We start from the raw sequence: 20,797 nt of genomic DNA on the forward strand, positions 1-20,797 counted from the left end.
TAATAAATACTTATGAATGTCAGTAAAGAGGTCGTATGTCTTTTTTTAATGAGAGAAAACAGGTTTTTTTAAGTAATAGCAACAGCTTTCTGCAAAAATCACATTTAAAAAATCTATTTCCTAAAGTTATTTAAAAAGTATTTTTGAAAAGTTGGTGCCAGTTATACAAAATACTTTAAAAAATTATAGAAACCTGGCCTATAGACTAAACACTCTTTTTGAAAGTACTAGGTGGTATAAATTACAGAAAAATTTAAATGGATTATGAAGGCAGCAGTTTCAGTGTAAGTATCTAATTTATTTTAATTTCTATAAACCAAATCCTAGTTACAGAAAATGGGAGTGGGTGGGATTCTTCCCATATAGCTCAGCCAATTAGAAAAACTAAAACTCTTATGGCTCATTTAGTATCCATGGTCTTTGTGGACATTTATAAAAGAATTGACTTTCCAAGTTCTAAATGTCATCCTAACATTATAAACCAAGCTATAATTCTGATGATTTATAAGAACAGAAGCTTACATTTTTAAAAATAATATATTCTAAATTGCAACAAAAGCCTTATAAACTATATTATTATAGTATAGAGAAAAGAACAAAGAGGAAAGCCAATGCAAACTCAAAAATATCTTTTCACATGTCAGTCTTAGAATTACTTCATGTAGCCACTTAAAATAATGACTTTTTAACTTTTACATAATATTCAGTGATATAAAAATGATGGTTTCACTAATAATCTGATAGCTTCAAAAAGCAAGTTAATATTATTATATAGCAGTAATTCCAATTCTTTCTAAATTATTAGAAATTCTAAATCTCTAAATTATTTTACTATCTTCCTAAATAAAAGTGTTTAGAAGAAACTTCAAGCCTGACAAAAATCTTCATTAAATTCCTCAAAAATAAATCATAAAAACATAAGAATTTTTTTTTAAGATGTATTTATTTGAGAGAGAAAGAGAAAGCAAGAGCATGGAGGGGAGGGGCAGAAAGATAGGGAGAGAGAAACTTTTTTTTTTTTTTAAAGATTTTATTTATTTATTTGACAGACAGAGATCGCAAGTAGACAGAGAGGCAGGCAGAGAGGGAGGAGGAAGCAGGCTCCCCGCTGAGCAGAGAGCCCGATGCGGGGCTCGACCCCAGGACCCTGGGATCACGACCTGAGCCGAAGGCAGAGGCCTTAACCCACTGAGCCACCCAGGTGCCCCAGGGAGAAAGAAACTTAAGCAGCCTCCAAGCTGAGTGCAGAGCCTGATACAGGGCTCAATACACAACCCTGAGATCATGACCTGAGCCAAAACCAAGAGTCAGATGTTTAACCAACTGAGCCACTAAGGTGCCCCTGTAAGGATTTTCATAAGGTATGCTAAGAGATTCTCATTTGAAAGGGGAAAAAAAACCTTACAAAATACTGGTGAAATTATTTAAATTTCAAAAGCTTAAAACCAATTACATATTTATCTCAACAGATAACATCTTTACTCAACATATTCCTGAAAGATCAAAATGAAATAAACTTATTGCCACCCACTCCAAGTCATAACCCATATTACCAAATATAAATTAACACAAAAACATTCTACATAAGTTTCTACACACCTCTATCACACTTTTGAACTCACTTGGATAAATATGGATCTTTCCAACAGCAGCAGCAGTTTCTACAAAGTTATTTACCTTGTCCAGGTCTTGCAGTTACAGCTGCTCCAGCAGATGGCGGCTCAAGCTCCTGTCAATTACAATTATGTTATTACAGTGACCTACTACAATGCGCTATTTACAATAAATTAGAATGATATAACAACCTTACCTTTGCTTTCTTTGAGTCTGGATCAAATCTTTCAAGAATTAATTTAGCCGTTTTATAAGTTTCTTTTTCCATGACTTCTTCAAGCTACAAACAAAAATTTCCATAAATTGTCACACTTTAAAACATATACACGACTTACTTTTATAAGTCCTATTCCAAAAGTGTTCAAGTACAATGCTTAAAATAAACAGCATACAATATATTCAGATAGCATCAAAGACTTCCTACAGTCAAATAATTAAAATCTACATTTTAAAATGGCTTCTAACCTCTAATATGTTACATGTATTTAACAGCTTTACTGCAAGGAAATACCAAATACTGCTAATTGTTTACATATAATGAGGAGAATAATTACATGCACCAACTTCAATAATGGAATGTGCAAAAATCTATCAGCCATCATTATTGGAAGTTATTAGACATGACAAGCAAATGACAGGCAATTCCTCAGATTTATTTCCTCATAGCACTTAATGCTATTAATTTAAAGAAGGTCGTTAGCCAAGAGCTTTACAAAATAAAATCTCTGTGCCAATTAACTGCTGTCAGCATCGATTTTAGATTATTTATTAGCAGAAGCAATTAGCTTGCTGCAAATGCAGTGAAAACTCACTAACTGGGAGAACAGCCATGGAATTTGCTCAAATGACTTTAAGAGCTGAAACTCCCCCTTTTTTACTTAGATTCAAACAACTTTAGAGGGGAAAAAAACCACAGTAAGAATTTAAGTAAAAATTTTACTGAGTTCTATACACACACTAGGGGCTGTAATTAAAACAGTTCATTATTACAGCATTTTATTTACAATACACTCAAGTCAGTCAGGGTTTAATTTAAAAAGCAATAACCAGTAAAGTATCATTTTAGCAGTTATGGCCCAGTATCAGAAAAAGTTTAATTTTAGTATAAGACAGTTGTATTATGACAAATAGCTAATGTGTAGAAGAAAATGCTTTATAAAAATTGGAATGGGACCTTTTCCTTCTCAGTGACCAATGACAGCCACTTAGATTCATTAAATGTCACATTTATTCAAAAGGTCATTTATTTTAGAATACAACATGGAGCACATTTACCAAGTTTAAAATACAGTTAAAAATATGCTACCCAACAGTAGTTAATGGGTTCCTTATTAAAAATTCAATTCAACATTTAAGAAGCTAAGTGCTTAGATGAATAATTTAACCTTGGTTTAGTGAAAGTAAAACATTTTCCTAATTATTTCAGAAGTATGATAAATTCTCAAAGCAATCAAGTTTAATGTTCTAATGTAAAGGAAATGTAAAGAAAACTTTAAAGTTGAGAAAAACTGGTAATCAAGATTTTAAAAAAAGGACATATCATATATCCCTAAATCTACATAGTCTACAAGGAATATCAATGAATTAAATCCAATAATTTTTAATGTTTTAGACCAACATTGTGGCAATAGAACTTTATGTAATGATGGAAATGGCTTATATCTTCACAATGCAGTAACCACTAAGCCATATGTGACAAATGTTGCTTGTACAACTGAGGAATGGAATTGTAGTTTTATTCCATTTTAAACAATGTAAATTTAAAAGATACATGGGGCTTTTGGCCACTGATGTGGACAACACAGATCTAGATGAAGATGACTGCTAGGCTTAAAAAGATTAGGTAACACTGTGATTTTTAAAACAACACCTGAAACTCAATACCAAAATGCAACTTCAACAAATGACTGCAACACTTGGTACACTGTTCAGCAAGTATTTATTTTTATGTCTATGTTCATGTAAAGTATCTTCAATAAAGCCATTTTTTAAAGCACTAAAAGATGTAAATCTATTCTCCTTTTCTTTAGTACTTCTAGCAAAAATTTTTCACATAATTGCTTAATTAACACATGTATCCATACAACATTTTAGGTGAATAACTTGTTTTAAACAGAGATATTCTGATCAGTGCAAAAAACATAAACCTTAAACTCTGAAGTCAGAAAAAATCTGGGTTCAAAGCACACCTCCATTCTTAATTATGTAGAAAGACTTTGAGCAATTCCACTGGCCTCAGTTTCTCTTTTTGTAAGGCAGATACACTAATATTTTCTTCATAGCACCGTTAGGCACTTTAAATACAATAATATATGAGAAAGAGTCTCTAACAGTACCTAACACAAAAACACAAAATCGTTAGTAATACCCCAATTATACAGAATGGGTCTGAAAACAGCAGTGTTTCCAATACGCAACATATTCATCCCAGGATTCAGGAATGAAAAATTAGATTCTCAAAACTCCCTAAAATATAATTTGCATTGTGTTTTTCTAATTTTTTTTAATTTTTTAAATTGTTCTATGATAAATTATACTAAAATTTTCAGGGCTTTTTATTTAAAAAAGAAAATAATAAACATAGTTTATTATGAATCAATATTTTGACAAGATTATGTATTTCAATGACATGTAAAAATTATTTCTACTTGATATAGACATTTCATCATAGATAACACTAAAAGAAGGGAACATGAATAAAAACGTCAGAAAATAATTTTTAATTTTAAAAGGTAATCCTACAAATATTTAATATGTAAATTATCATTCTTGAAATAAAATTTTAAAACAGAGCATCAATTGCTCTATCCAGTATTCTTGATCCTTGCTTTGTGCCAAATATTCTAGATATAGAAAAATTTCTTTTGTTATGTACTCGTCAAATTATTAGGAGTGTGCCCCAAACCATCTTCAACACACAGCATTAGGGTACATGTTGCATTATATAAACTCATCTTTTTTACAATGATGAAAATACTGTCTGCTTACCCTGATTTTGGTTATACTGCTGAAATCAATACTGTTTTTACTAGTTCAGATTTTACATCATTTTCTGATTTCACATAGGAGTATTCCACAATAATAGTCACATCTTTTCTCTCTGCATTTCTTCTATTAAAGTATTTACAAAGATCTGTAGCCTACAGTGAATATTCAAATACTGGAAAATGGCAGCAAAAATTATTGGGTAATATAAATATAGCATTTGAAACTTCTAGTGAGGTCAACAGTCCTACACAGAATTACATGCTGAACTTGCTAATTTAAGTACTTCTTTTGCTTCTAAAATTTATTTCATAGAATGTCATTCATAGGATTTGTACATAAAATATATCATGTGTATAAGCTTATTATTACTTATCTGTAAGAATAATTCACCATTGACAAGAAACGGGGCCCATAAAATATAATATGGCCACAAAAGCAAGACTGACTGACTAATTAGACTGTAAGACCTCTCTACTGCATGCTCCTGTCCTGTTCCCACAAATGTCCATATTAACCTATAGCTCAGCATGTCAGCATTTCTTGCTCTTTCTTTCAACTGGCAGTGGTGGATTTCTTTGAAGCAGTAACATTTGTAGTTAATTGTTAGGCTATACTACTCAGAGAATTATAACACTTCCCCCTATGTTCCTAATTTCTCAACTGATTTTTCTCAAAATTCAGAAAAACACAAATTTCCTGAGAGATGCCAGAAAGGAATTACCACATAGAAATAATATTCTTGAGAGGCACCAGGGTACCTCACTCAGTCAGTTGAGCTCAGTAGGTTGACTCTTGGTTTTCACTCAGGTCGTGATGTCAGGGTCATGAGATCCAGCCCTGCCTCTGGAGCCTGCTTAGAGATTCTTTCCCCTTCCCTTTCCTCTCCTTCCCCCTCTGCTCATCTCCCACCCCCCACCTCCCTTGTGAGCAGGCCCAGGTTTTCTCTCTCTGAAATAAATAAATAAAATCTAAAAAAAAAAAAAAAAAGAAAAAGTTAAAAAAGAAATACTATTCTTGGAAAAGTATGGTATTTTCATGAACACACTTAAATTTCGACTCATGTTCTGATGGATCTTGATTTTGATGGAATGCTCATGGATGCAAAGGGATTATCTATTATTATCTATTAAGCTAATTTTTTTTCAAAAGCTGAATTTTTTTGAGTAGCAAAATGTACACATCTAGACTAGGGAGTTTTTTAGATAATTAGAGATTAATTTTTAGTTTTATTTTAATAAGTAAATAGTTACATTAAGTTCTTAGATTTAAATCATTGTCAAGATACTAATTTTCCTGGGTGCCTGGGTGGCTCAGTGGGTTAAAGCCTCTGCCTTCGGCTCAGGTCATGATCCCAGGGGATCATGGGCATCGGGCTCTCTGCTCAGCTGGGAGCCTGCTTCCTCCTCTCTCTCTGCCTGCTTCTCTGCCTACTTGTGATCTCTGTCTGTTAAATAAATAAATAAAAATCTTTTTAAAAAAAGATACTAATTTTCCTAAGTAATTTAACTTTTTAATCAATAGTTCATGTTCATTCTTAAAATTACACTTATATGAATTATGTACTACTTTACAAATCTATTCAGAATAAAGAGATGCATCCCTAAGGAAACCACCTTTAATAAAATGTCAAGTAGTAAATAAAATTGGTTTTCATTTTGTTATTGAAAGAGGAAGGATAGGAGCTGAATATTTTTGGACTGATAGTTATATTCCTACAGGCATTTTAATAATAAAAGTATTTTCAAAGCTAATGTAGAGTTTAAACTTAAACATCCATGAACAAGATCAATTTTTATTACATTTAGTTTTTGTTCAAAAGTAGTGCCCCTTCTTTTTCCTCTCATTACCAGCAAAATGATCAGCAAGCACTGTGCTCCTTTACTAACTCACCCTTAACACCTATTGTTCTAAACAAAGTAAACGTAAGGCAATTCAAACAAAGTAGCTCTGTTAAGGGCTTGAGTAATAAAGTCCAGGGATGAAGTTTCCAGTAGTAACCGTCATAACCAACAACAGTCAAGTCAATGCAAATTGTTCCCTAATTAATAAAATGAGTTGGAACAGCCAACTTATTTTTCTTAAATCATACTGCAAGAAATATGGCATATTAAACTATTCTGTAATATTTTCACCTCTTGAACCATTTAGATATAGACAACTCTTGACCCTGAAGTGAATTTTCCAACTGTGAAGCCTAGATGAAGCAGCTTTATGCTGACCTTCCTTTGAGGGCTATTAAAGAAGTAAATAACTTAATTTGTCTTTTCAGTTTTCCAAGTATGCTCTGTTACTCTTTTTTGCCCAATCACCTGTTTTCCAAGATTCTGCTTTCTGGTCATGTGACAGCACTGATATTGGATCAGATTCTCTTCACTTAAATTTTCTTCTTTTTTTTCCTTTGTCTTCCTTCTTATATTTTCTATATTAATAAAAATTTCTCCATTTTGATACAAGTAGGGTTTAGCTCTGATCACCTCTATCAGCCCTTCTTTTTAAGCAAACCAAACTAATCATATCACAATTTCTATATTACCGAGAACTATCTCGGTATAGTTCGAGATAGTTCTCGGTAATATAGAAATATCTCGGTATTTCCTCACTTTGAATTTATGGCTGTTATATAATGCATGGAATTAAAGAAATATAATAAGATATAAGGGAATATTTCTACGTTTCAGGACCATTAAAAATGTCAATGCAATGTTGGTAAATCACAGAACACTGAAGAAGGTCAAACAAATAAGAAATCCTTTCACAATTAAAGTTCTTTTATTTTTCAAGCACTTAAACTCTCAAGACCAGTGTCTTTTATTACCAATTCAAAAAAATTTTTTTAAGTAAGCTCTAGGCCCAATGTGGGGGTTGAACTCACAGCCTCAAGATCAAGAGCTGCATGCTCTATCAACCAAGCCAGCCCTGTGCCCTCACAGAACAATTTTTACACTAATCTTAACTTTCATAATGTTTATTAGTTTCATAATCGTTACTTATTACATGTTACACTAAAATACACTGATCATATGCATATGATTAAATTTCATTAAGTTTCTACATAACAAGCCACTGTTACCCATTATCATTTTCATACTTCAAAAATAATTATATAAAAAGGCATATGTAAATTCAAGTCAAACACCAAGTTCAATTCACTTATTAGAGGGTATGATAATGCCCTATAAATAGCTAGGGCCCTTCTTCTCTTATGCTTGGCCCCCTTTCCAAACATTTAACTGGCCCCACAAGAGATACCCATGTGATCAGAGCTGCTGATAGAAAATGAAAGAAAAAAAATTCTTTCTTTCCCCGTCTTCAGCCTTTTCATGTTAAATTTGACGTTTACAACCAATCTTCTTGATCCCACTCTCTCCTAGCCTTACCTAGCCTTACTCTGTCCAGAAAACCTGAGAAGTGACATATGTAGATGTGTGATCCTTTTTTAACCCTAATAATCAATCTGGATACCCACCTTTTTACCCCTCTCCCTCATTTAACCTTCCAATGATTCATTTACTTGCTTCTCAGCTTACAACTGCATAGATTCCCAGACTCAAAAATAAGTCCACATAACTACTTTTTCCTGTCAATCATAATTAATTAGCAAAAATATTCATAATTTAGCTTCATCATTAAAATGCTATCCATACTTGTTACTTGGATGGTCATAACGTATAACAGATAAACATTGTTTATTCAGTTCTTAATGTATTTGTTTTACATAAATTAATTTTAAATAAGTTAACTTACTATTTTTTTCTTCTGGGATTTTAAATCATCCAATGCTTCATCTAGAAAACAAGATTTAAATCAAAGCTAAATCAGATATTAAGATACTTAGATATCTTAAAAACAGTATGCCAAAAGATATATATTAAGCAACCACAAGGAAACTGTCTTATTTTAGAATTTCTCACTGATGTGTACAGATAAAAATTATCTCAATCTTCACACATATATATTTCATACTGTTGCCTATATATTACAAAGCTAAGTAGCAAAAAATTGACTTTACATAGAATAAAACACCTTTCAAAATTTAAAAAGACCTAAACATTTTATCAAATAGAATTTAAGTAATTAATAATTTTTAATTAAATTTAAAAATAAAATTACTATTTCTTCATTAAAGTTCCAGGATAGCAAACATCTGAATACCCAAATCAAAGTATACTATTTATGTAAAAATCCAAAAACAAACTTACAAAGATTTTACTGTAATTTTTCAATATTTTAGTTTTTAATGTCTTAGCCAACTTACTATTAAAGGGAAAAAAAAGTCTGCTAACATGTGAAAAGAGAGTAGTCATCTATAGTTAGAGAAGAGCAATGAAATATTTATTCCTTAATCCAGAAGTCAGAAAATTTTTTCCATAAAGGGCCAGACAGTAAATACTGGAATTTTGGCCAAAAGGCAAAATCGAATAAGTACTTTTAAAGCAAAAGAATGAACAAATTTCCATAAATCTTTAATGACAAAATTCAAATATAATAATAAGTAAGTTCAATTTTTTGTAACATAGGTCTATCACTGAAAAGAATAAAATTATTTTCTTTTGGGTGAATAGATAACATTTCACTTAAATGAGGTTCAAAGTTGCTGTTCCCTATCATCAAAACCGACTGCAAATATTAATACCTTAATGTTGATCTGTCATGAGATTTTACACATTTGACTTTTGAAAATGTTTTTTCACATGTATAGGTACTGCTAAATACTGAAATCAAGTGACAAGCACATGATTTTAACTGAGGATATTCATTGTTTGGAAAGCATTTATAGAATTCTTTAATTCTTCTATTGATATTTGCCTTTTCTTATCATTGCATTGGAAATTAAACACTTCCAATTGAAAATAAGTGGAAGCCCCTCAATTGTACAGTTAAGTGGATTCTGCAATATGGAAACTTCATTTGCACTTCTTGAAGTCTGAAAATCACTGCTGGATTGCTTTTCTTTTGGCCAAGATCAAGTGTGAAAAACACTGTTGGAACAATTGTTTGAGCTCAGATCATATACTTGATACAAATTTCTGGGGGAATGGAGCTTGTGCTTCTTGTTTTAACTTTTCACAGTCTTTTTAAAAAATTACTTTGTGTTATTACAATGATATTTGTTTCCAAAATGACTTTATAGTGTATAGGTTTTGCACGTAAGGACTGTTTTGTCTTGCAATCTTAGGTTGAATTCATTAAGAACCATTATCAACTCTGCAGCAAAAGCTAATTTTCCAAAAGCCAGTCAGCATTCAATCACAGTGGTTGAAGGTAATTCTTTGCATGCAGAAATATTACACTCTAGGCCCTGAGCTCAAAATATCACAATAAAACTTTACCACTGCTGAGTCATCAAACTGCTGTGGGGCTGGGCAGGTTATGATAGTCAGCTTCTATTTCTGATTAAAGTTCACATAATTGACAATGGTTAAGTTCATGAGTGTAAATGAAGTTCCTATTGACACTACTAATTTAATAACACATGGTAGGTTCAATTATGCTTGGCAAAGTACCCACTGTCACATAACACAATGAATAACCACAAAACTTAAACACCTTACAATTTCACAAGTTTGTACATTAATCCAAATAAGCCTTTTTCTGCTTCCCACACTTTTTTAGTATAGTTGACACACAATGCTACATGAGTTTCAGATATACAACTTGGTGATTTGACAAGTTTATACATTATGCTATGTTCACAAGTGTAGCTACCATCTGTCCTGTTACATCACTATTACAGTATCACTGACTGTATTTCTTATGCTGTGCCTTTTATTCCCATGACCTTCTCACTCCATAACTTGAGGCCTATATCTCCCTCCCCCCTTTACCATTTTGCTCAATCTCCCACTCTCCTCTCCTCTGTCAATCATCAGTTTATTCTCTGTTATTTACAGGTCTGATTCTGCTTTTTGTTTTTGGTTTCTTTTTTTTTTAGAGTCCATTTATGAGTAGAATCATATGTTGTCTTTCTCAGTCTGACTTCACTTCACATAATACCTTCTAGGTCTATCCATGTTGTCTCAAATGGCAGTCTCATCTTTTTTGTGGCTGTGTAATATTCCATAGTATATGATATATTTATATACACAGAACATGTTCCTTATCCATTTGTCTATCGATAGGCACTTTGGTTACTTCTGTGATTATTGTAAACAATGCTGCAATAAACATAGGGATGCATACATCTTTTCGAGTCTGGTTTTTTTTTTGTTGTTTTCATTTTTTCTGGGTAGATACCCACTAGTTGAATTATTGGATCATATGGTATTTCTACTTTTAATTTTTTGAGAAACCTCCAAACTATTCCCCACAACGGCTGTACCACAACAGCTATACCAATTTACTTCCCCACCAACAGTGCACAAGGGTTTCTTTCTCACTGAAACTTGTTTATCTTTTTGATTTTAGCCTTTCTAACAGGTGTGGGATGGTATTTCATTGTAGTTTTGATTGGTACTTCCCTGATGATTGATGATATTGAGTACCTTTTCATGTGTCTGTTGGCCATGTGTATATCTTCTTTGGAAATATTTCACCACCAATATTTATAACCCACCTTAGCAGATTCTACTTCAGGTTGTACTAAACTGGTGTTTTTTCAACTTTGAAGATATTCTGTCCTAGAGTTGTTTTATAGAGATTTTATGTAGAAGTTAATTCAGTAACTGCAAGCTCAAAATTGATTCCTCAAATAAACTACAATTGAGGAGTATCAGAGCCAAGGAAGATCACTTGGAATCATTTACCATGTTTTTAAATTAACTATCTTGCTTCCAATATTCTCAGTTCTTCAAATTGTTCATGCCAAAAGGCTACTTACTAACTAAGCAAGTATAGCTTCTCTGAACAATTCTGTTCAGCTGCTGCAATCAAACACAATTCAATTAATTCACCACTGGTTAATAAATGGCTTTCCCTGCTTCACTAATAAGCCACCCAGAAACTTACTGCATTGAAGCTCCATTTTCACTTTTAAATTTTATGAAGAAATTCAGCTATGATGAGATATTCCATTTTAAATGTTTTACTTTTTTTTTCCCAATTTATTTATTTTCAGAAAAACAGTATTCATTATTTTTTCACCACACCCAGTGCTCCATGCAAGCTGTGCCCTCTATAATACCCACCACCTGGTACCCCAACCTCCCACCCCCCCGCCACTTCAAACCCCTCAGACTGTTTTTCAGAGTCCATAGTTTCTCATGGTTCACCTCTCCTTCCAATTTACCCAAATTCCCTACTCCTCTCTAACGCCCCTTGTCCTCCATGCTATTGGTTATGCTCCACAAATGAGTGAAACCATATGATAATTGACTCTCTCTGCTTGACTGATTTCACTCAGCATCATCTCTTCCAGTCCCGTCCATGTTGCTACAAAAGTTGGATATTCGTCCTTTCTGATGGAGGCATAATACTCCATAGTGTATATGGACCACATCTTCCTTATCCATTCATCCGTTGAAGGGCATCTTGGTTCTTTCCATAGTTTGGCGACTGTGGCCATTGCTGCTATAAACATTGGGGTACAGATGGCCCTACTTTTTCTGACCATTGCTTTTCTGTGAGTTGGGAGTATCATGAGTACTTAATATGGTAATGTCAATGTATATTTGTATTCTTTTAGCACAGTCCACTATGCCCTAAAAATGCAACATTCAAAGTCCAATCTTCTCTTCTTTTGTTGTTTTTACATGTTGAGTATGCATTGATAATTTTTTTAAAAAATTGTCACAATACATACGGCACATGAAATGTCAACTTATAAATTTGTATCATTTGTTGTACATTCTCCAACAGTCACAAGTGTTGAGATGAGAGCACCACATACAGTTTGCTACAAGTACTTAACTCTGCCACTGTAGGATGAAAGCAGCTACAGACAACATTTAAATGAATGGGCAGTGTTTTGATCCAGTAAAAACAGAAATCTGAATTTCATATAAATGTAATGTCACAAAATATTCTTTTGAATTTATTCAATGATTTGAAAATGTAAAAATCATTCTTTTCTTTAGGATTTTATTTATTTATTTGACAGAGAGAGAAAGAGAGCACAAGCAGGGGGAGGGGCAGAGAGAGAAGCAGGCTTGTTGGGGAGGAGGAAGCCTGATGCAGGGTTCAATCCCAGGACCCTGAACCAAAGGCAGACACTTAACCAACTGAGCCACCCAGGCACCCCTAAAAGTCATTCTTAAATCATGACCTGTACAAGGTAGTGGGCAAGACTTGGCCCACAGGCTATAGTTTGCGAACCCTTAATCTATACTATGTCCAAAGCAAAAAACAAAGGAAATAAAACTAATACAGAACAAAAAACAAGGACACAATTAATAGCTTCAGGCTGACTTGATGCTAAAAAAAAATTTGTAGGACAGTAAGATAATCTTTTCTGATGTCTATTTTAAATGTACATGTAATACCTATTCAAATGAATTAATTTTTTTAAATAAAAGGATCCCTGAAGTACATTTTTAACACAACCCCTTTATATAATAACCATGTCCTGATGTGCCTATTTCTAAGTTAAAATATTCATACATTTAATTTCCTTAGAAAAGTGTTTCCAAGCACTCTTTTAAAATAAGTTTTCTTATATTTTCTACTATTTTGTTAGTTCTATGAGGTCAGAGAGCATATTTGTTTTAAACTTATTCCTGTCCTCCTGGTATTTACCATACTATCAAATATCACAGGAAACAACATCATATGTTTATTTTCCTTTTTGATATTTGATATTTGAAAAATATTGATACTAAATATTGATATTTAGTATCAATATTTTTTAAAACCACAGCAAACATAATACTTAACGATAAAAAGTAAAAGCTTTTTCACTGAGTATCGGAAACTAGACAAGGAATCTGCTATTCCCCCTTCAATTCACTATTATACTGAGTCCTAACCCATTTAATAAGACAAGGAAAATTTAAAAAACAAGAAAAATAAAAAAGAATAAGGAACAGAAAAGAAAAATCAGCACCATCAGCCCATATGTATATTAACACTTCGCAATTTTTATATATTTTGGCATATAGTTTCACTTAATACTCATAATAATCCATCCTAAACATTTTATGTTTATGATGATGATAATATAGGTTTCCACTTTACAAATTAGGAAACTGATGTTCAGAGAATTAAAACTTATCTGTAGGACAAAAAGACAGCCAATGTGGCTGGAGCAAAAGCAAAAAATGTAGAGTAGAAAGAGATGAAGTTAGAGAATGGGCATAAGCCAGAAAGTAGGATAAAATAATTCAGATTTACTCTAGTTGCCAAAGGAAATCAATAGAGAATCTGAAACAGAAAAGACACGACTAAATATACCTCAAAAATAGACTATTTAGGAAGCCACTCCTAGTATAAGTAGGAGATGATGATCACCTGAATTAGAACAGTAGTAATAGTAAAGCAGGTTAGAAGTGGTCAGATCTTTGAAGGGGAGAGAGAAACTCATGGTAGATTAAAGGAAATATGGAGTTAGGACAGGGATTTCCCCCCAGCTGTTTATATGGAAGGGAGATTATATAACAATAGAGACAATCAAATAGAAATAGCTAATACAAAAGAGGATAATGGCAGGAAGAGATAACTGCAAGAACAATGTTCTTGAAATGGCCAGAATATCCAAAATCCAAAGCATAAATGGAGAGCTTAGCCATAGATGGAATCAAGGTCAGTCTTCCAGACTACCACAGAAGGATGACAACACACTGAGTAACAGATGGAGCTAACTTGATATATTTGGTGGTAGAGGTAGTTCTCATCTGTTTATATCTATTTTCTCCATAAAGTGAGACTAACACATGAGAGTGACCAGGTAGATTTTTGTGGGGTTTTGCTTGTTTTGTGAATTTTGAATTTTTATTTGGTTGGTTGATGGTTGGTTTTATTTTGGTTTGGTTTTTGTTTATTTGCAGGAAGGCAGGTATTAGTTATTCGAAAAGAAATAGGACTGTGCAACAGTACTGAGTATACATTTAATATTTACAGTATAGATTTAAAATAAGTCTGGTCAGGGGCACCTAGGTGACTCAGTCAGTTAAGCATCTGCCTTTGGCTCTGGTCATGATCCCAGGGTCCTGGAATTAAGCCCCACATCAGGATCCCTGATCAGCAGGGACTTTGCTTCTCCCTCTCCCATTGCTCCCCCGCAGCCCGCCAACTCATGTTCTCTCTCTCAAATAAATAAATAAATAATCTTTTTTTAAAAAATAAGTCTGGTCAGTATGCTGTATGATTTTCCTCTAATAAATTTAGCTTTTCTGATGCAGGGACAGATCAAGCTTATGAAAGTTTTAACCAGGATAGAGTCTTGCCAGTCACAGATTAAGCACATAATTGTATTTAAAGAAGGTACAGTTTTTGCCAGACAAGTAGAATGCAAAAGAGGGGCAAAGGAATCAAGGGTATCTGCAAGGAATAGTCACTGGGCTAGCCCAGTGAACCTAAACCAAGTTGGAGAGAAGCCGTAACTCAGGGGGGCAGTTTGAAAGTCATGTATCTGTATGGACCGTATTTGGATCTTGAATTAAACAAACAAAATACGTACATTTTATGATATAGAATTCCTTTTCAGATAGGATAATGTATTACATTAATGAAAATATACTATATAATTTATTTTTTTAAACATCTGTCATGGATAGATATAACTAGGATATACTTCAAAATAATAGAGTGGGTAGATAAGTAGATAGAGTTAAAAATTAAACAAGACTGACCATGAGTTGATGGTTGTTTATGTTGTGTGATAGGTATATGAGGACTTATATTATTTACCCTGCTTTTGTGTATGTAATTTTGTATATGAAATTTTCCACAGTGAAAAGTTAAACAAGAAAAGAATAAAGAAGTCACATATAAAGTTCATTTAAATAAAATTTATATACATTTGTTAAATTATAACTCATACTTTTAAGACCTGAAAATCTTTAAAATCTATACATACACAGAATACAGAAGGAAATATTATCACAATTTGCATATTTCCATAAAAACAAAAGCCTAGGAGCTATGAGGTTAAAGAGAATGGTACAATTAATAGTACAAATCAAAAGATGTCTAAGTATATTCTACTCTATAATAATGTAAGTTTTGCATAAAGATTAACAAATAATTTCTCTCAATTTCTCTCAAAATTTAACAAATAATTTCTCTCAATTTAATTTCTCTCAATTTCTCTCAATTGAATTAATGAAATTAGTTATTTTGTGTAAAAAAAACCTAAATGAACAAGACAAAAATAACACAAAGAGAATCCTCTTGATTATTCAAAATGCTTGATAGTAAACAACCCTTCAATATTTACAAGATTTTCATTTCAATACCCCGTTTCACAACCTACCATTCGGTTACAAACCAATGCACTATCAGAAGGTGTTTTTTTAAATGTATTTATAAGAATTTAGAAATTAAACTTACTATTTCTTTCTGTTCTCTTGGAAAAGAAGAAAATAAGCACTGTTCTTATGCTCCAGATGCTACAAAGGAAGCAAAATTCAGAAATAAAAGCCATTATTAGGATAAGTGAATTAGAAGACATATAAAATGAAAACAAATACACATTTCCACTTAGAATTCAGTACAGTGCTTCCCTTTATATTTTGAAAATCAGAAAGTACTCCTTTCTTTCAGAGACATCAGAGGTCTACATCTGCATTCAAAAGAGTTCTCAACCTAAAATCCACAGACTTTCTGAGGGTTCCCCAGAATTATGAAATTGCCATTGTGGGCATAACTTTATTTCTCTGGAGAGACCACTGTGTTCATCACTCTGTAAGGAGTCTATGAAACCTTCCCTCAAAAAAACAAATTATACAGTCCCCTCTAACTAAGTAAGCATCAACTCCAAAAATCTGTCCATTCCCATGCATTGAGGGAAAAGCATTTTACAAATCCAGCACATTGCATAAATGTAAGTTGCGGGACACCTGGGTGGCTCAGTGAGTTAAAGCCTCTGCTTTCAGCTCAGGTCATGATCCCAGGGTCCAGGGATTGAGCCCCACATCCGGCTCTCTGCTTGGCAAGGAGCCTGCTTTCTCCTCTCTCTCTCTCTGCCTGCCTCTCTGCCTACCTGTGATCTCTGTCTGTCAAATAAATGAATAAAAAAACTTTTTAAAAATAAATAAATAAATGCAAGTTGCTACTATTTTCCTATTATTTAACATTGGAAGGATCTTCCCTACTAAACAAAATAAGCTATCTAGAAGAAAAAAAGCCTATCTTCAACTAAGTACTTGATAAGTAAACTTAGCTAAACACCACCTTTTAAATATTTTATGAGGAGAATTCTCTGGGACTTATATTAGTAAAACATCAAATGATATTAAAAGTAAATTAAAGAATGATCCTAATCCTACAAATTTGTTAAGGTCATCTCTTAAATTCAATGTAACTATAGCAAAATACCTCTTTCTCCAAAGAACATAGTGGAACATATATAAACATCATTCATAATTTCATAAAAGCAATACATTTTAGGGGTGCCTGGGTGGCACTAAATTCATATCTTTCAATAATTACTCTAAATGTAAATGGACTTAATGCTCTAATCAAAAGACAGAGGGTATCAGAATGGATTAAAAAAAATAAGACCCATCAATATACTGCTTACAAGAAACTCACTTCAGACCCACACACCTCCAGATTGAAAGTGACAGGGTAGAAAACCATTTATCATGTTAATGGACATCAAAAGAAAGCTGGAGTAGCCATCCTTGTAACACACAAACTATTATCTTAAAGCAAAGAATGTAAAAAGAGATTATTATATTTATAATATCATAATAAATGGGTCTATCCAACAAGAAGATCTAACAATTATAAATATTTATGCCCCTAATTTGGGAGCAGTCAAATATATAAAGCAATTAATAACAAAATTAAAGAAACTCATTGATAATAATACAATAATAGTAGGGAACTTTAAATTTCCCCCTCACAGCAACGGAGAGATCATCTAAGCAGAAGATCAATAAGGAAACAAGGGCTTTGAACGACACACTGGACCAGAAGGACTTCACAGATATTTTCAGAACATTACAACCTAAAGCAGCAGAATACACATTCTTCTCAAATGCAGAGGGAACAGTCTCCAAAACAGACAACACACTACATCACAAATCGGGTCTCAACCAGTACAAAAAGACTGAGATCATATGTCATGCATATTTTCAGACCACAATGCTATAAAACTTGAACCACAAGAAAAAATTTGAAAGGGAAGTTAAATAAAATCCTACTAAAGAATGAGTGGGCCAACCCGGAAATTAATGAATAATTTTTAAAATTCATGGAAACAAATGAAAACACAACAGTTCAAAACTTCTGGGATGCAGCAAAGGCAGTCCTAAGAGGGAAGTATATAGCAATACAAGCTTTCCTCAAGAAACAAATCTCAAATACACAACTTACTCTTACACTCAAAAAAGAGCAGCAAATAAAGCTTAAATCCAGCAGGAGAAGAGAAATAATAAAGATTACAGCAGAAATCAATGATACAGAAATTTAAAAATAAAAAAACAATAGAACAGATCAGTGAAACTAGGGAGCTGGATCTTTGGAAGAATTTAGTAAGATCGATAAATTACTAGCCAGACTCATCAAAAAGAAAAGAGAAACACTGAAGAAATACAATTACAAGAGAATATTAGGTGCAATTATATGCCAACAAATTAGGTAATCTGGAAAAAAAAAAGGATAAATTCTTAGAAATATATAAACTACCAAAACTGAGAGGAGAAAAAATAGAAAACCTGAAAAGATCCATAACCAGCAAAGAAACTGAACTAGTTAAAAAAAAAAAAAAAAAATCCCCAACAAACAAGAGTCCAGGGCCAAATGGCTTCCCAGGGAAATTCTACCAAACATTTAAAGAAGAATTAATACCTACTCTTCTGAAACTGTTCCAAAAAATAGAAATGGAAGGACAACTTCCAAACTCATTCCATGAGGCCAGCATTATCTTAATCCCAAAACCAGACAAAGACCCCACTAAAAAGGAGAATTACAAACCAAGATCCCTGAGGAACATGGATGTAAAAATTCTCACCAAGATACTAGCTAATAGGATCCAACAGTATACTGAAATGATTATATACCACAACCAAGTGGAGCTTATTCCTGGGCTGCAGGGGTGGTTCAAATCATCCTCAAATCAATCAACGTGACACACTACATTAATAAAAGGGCAAGAACCATATGATCATCTCAATAGATGCAGAAAAAGCATCTTTTCTTGATGAAAAAAAAACTCTCTGCCATGTAGGGATAGAGGTAATATACCTCAGTATCATAAAAGCCATATACAAAAGACCCCAGCAAATATCATCCTGAACAGGGAAAACTGAGGGCTTTTCCCCTAAGGTTAGGAATACAACAGGGATGCCCACTCTCACCACTGTTGTTTAACATAGTACTGGAAGCCCCAGTCTCAACAATCAGACAACAAAAAGAAATAAAAGCATCCAAATTGGCAAAGCAGTCAAACTTTCACTCTTTGCAGATGATATAATATTCTATGTAGAAAACCCAAAGAACTCCACCAAGAAACTATTAGAACCGATACAGGAATTGAGCAAAGTTGCAGGATATAAAATCAATCCACAGAAGTCAGTTGCATTTTGCTACATAGCAATAAAGCAGAAGAAAGAGAACTCAAGGAATTGATCACATTTACATTGTACCAAAAACCGTAAGATACGTAGGAATAAACCTAGCCAAAGAGGTAAAGGATCTGTGTTCTGAAAACTATAGAACACTTATGAAAGAAATTGAGGAAGACACAAAGAAATGGAAAGACATTCCATGTTCATGGATTGGAAGAACAAATATTGTAAAAATGTCTATGTTACCCAAAGCAATCTACACATTCAATGCAATCCCTATCAAAATAACACTAACATATTTCACAGACCTGGAACAAATAATTCTAAAATTTGTATGGAACCAGAAAAGACCCCAAATAGCCAAAGGAATGTTTAAAGAGAAAAACCAAAGCTTGTGGCGTAACAGTGCTGGACTTCAAGCTCTATTACAAAGTTGTAGTAAAGACACTATGGTATTGGCACAAAACAGACATATAGATCAATGGAACAGAATAGAGAACCCAGAAATGGACCTTCAACTCTATGGTCAACTACTCTTCAGCAAAGCAGGTAAGAATATCCAATGGAAAAAGGACAGTCTCTTCAACAAATGGTATTTGGAAAATTGAAGAACCACATATAGAAGAATGAAACTGGACCACTTTATTAAACCATACACAAAAATAAACTCAAAATGGATGAAAGACCTAAATACAAGACAGAAATCCATCAAAATCCTAAAAGAGAACACAGGTAGCAACCTTTTCAACCTCAGCCACAGCAACTTCTTGCTGGACAGGTCTCCAAAGGCAAGCGGAAACAAAGGCAAACAAGAACTACTGGGACTTCAACAAAATAAAAAGCTTTTGCACAGCAGGAAATAGTCAACAAAACCAAAAGATAAACAACAGAATGGGAGAAGATATTTGCAAATGTCTTATCAGATTAAGGGCTGGTATCCAAAATACATAAAGAATTTATCAAACTCAACACCCCAAAAACAAACAAACAAAAAAACCCAGTCAAGAAATGGGCAGAAAGGGAGATAGAGAGGAGACAGGAGTTGGGGGAAATTGGGAGGGGAGGGGAACCATGAGAGACTATGGACTCTGAAAAACAATCTGAGGGTTTTGAAGGGGTGGAGGATGGGAGGTCGGGGTACCAGGTGATGGGTATTATAGAGGGCACAGATTGCATGGAGCACTGGGTGTGGTGAAAAAATAATGAACACTGTTATGCTGAAAATAAAAAATAAATTTAAAAAAAGAAATGGGCAAAAGACATGAACAGACACTTCTTTAAGGACATACAAATGACAAATAGACACATGAAAAAATGCTCAACATCACTCAGGATCAGGGACATACAAGTCAAAACCACAATGAGCTACCACCTGACACTGGTTAGAATGGCTAAAATTAACAACTCAGGAAATGACAGATGTTGGCAAGGATGTGGAGAAAGGGGAACCCTCTTACACTGCTGGCAGGAATGCAAACTATTACAGCCACTCTGAAGAACAGTATGGAGGTTTCCCAAAAAATAAAAAATAGAACTATCCTACCAAACAGCAATTGCACTACTAGGTATCTATCCAAAGGATACAAAAA

At 33.3% G+C, this 20,797-nt stretch overlaps 1 protein-coding gene across 3 annotated transcripts in view; it reads right to left on the minus strand.

The window, feature by feature from the left end:
- The window catches only part of LNPK (lunapark, ER junction formation factor), an 83,323-nt gene that overhangs the window by 37,481 nt on the left and 25,045 nt on the right, over nucleotides 1-20,797 (minus strand). For all 3 annotated transcript variants that reach the window (XM_044242387.1, XM_044242385.1, XM_044242386.1), the window contains 4 exons: nucleotides 16,024-16,082; nucleotides 8,347-8,387; nucleotides 1,811-1,894; nucleotides 1,678-1,729 (listed from right to left, as the gene is read on the minus strand). In XM_044242387.1, the coding sequence (XP_044098322.1) occupies nucleotides 1,678-1,729; nucleotides 1,811-1,894; nucleotides 8,347-8,387; nucleotides 16,024-16,082 (236 nt within the window). The remainder of the gene's footprint in view (nucleotides 1-1,677; nucleotides 1,730-1,810; nucleotides 1,895-8,346; nucleotides 8,388-16,023; nucleotides 16,083-20,797) is intronic.

The sequence above is a fragment of the Neovison vison genome, chromosome 3 (genome assembly GCF_020171115.1).
Source record: "Neovison vison isolate M4711 chromosome 3, ASM_NN_V1, whole genome shotgun sequence".
In the NCBI taxonomy this organism is placed as follows: Eukaryota; Metazoa; Chordata; class Mammalia; order Carnivora; family Mustelidae; genus Neogale; species Neogale vison.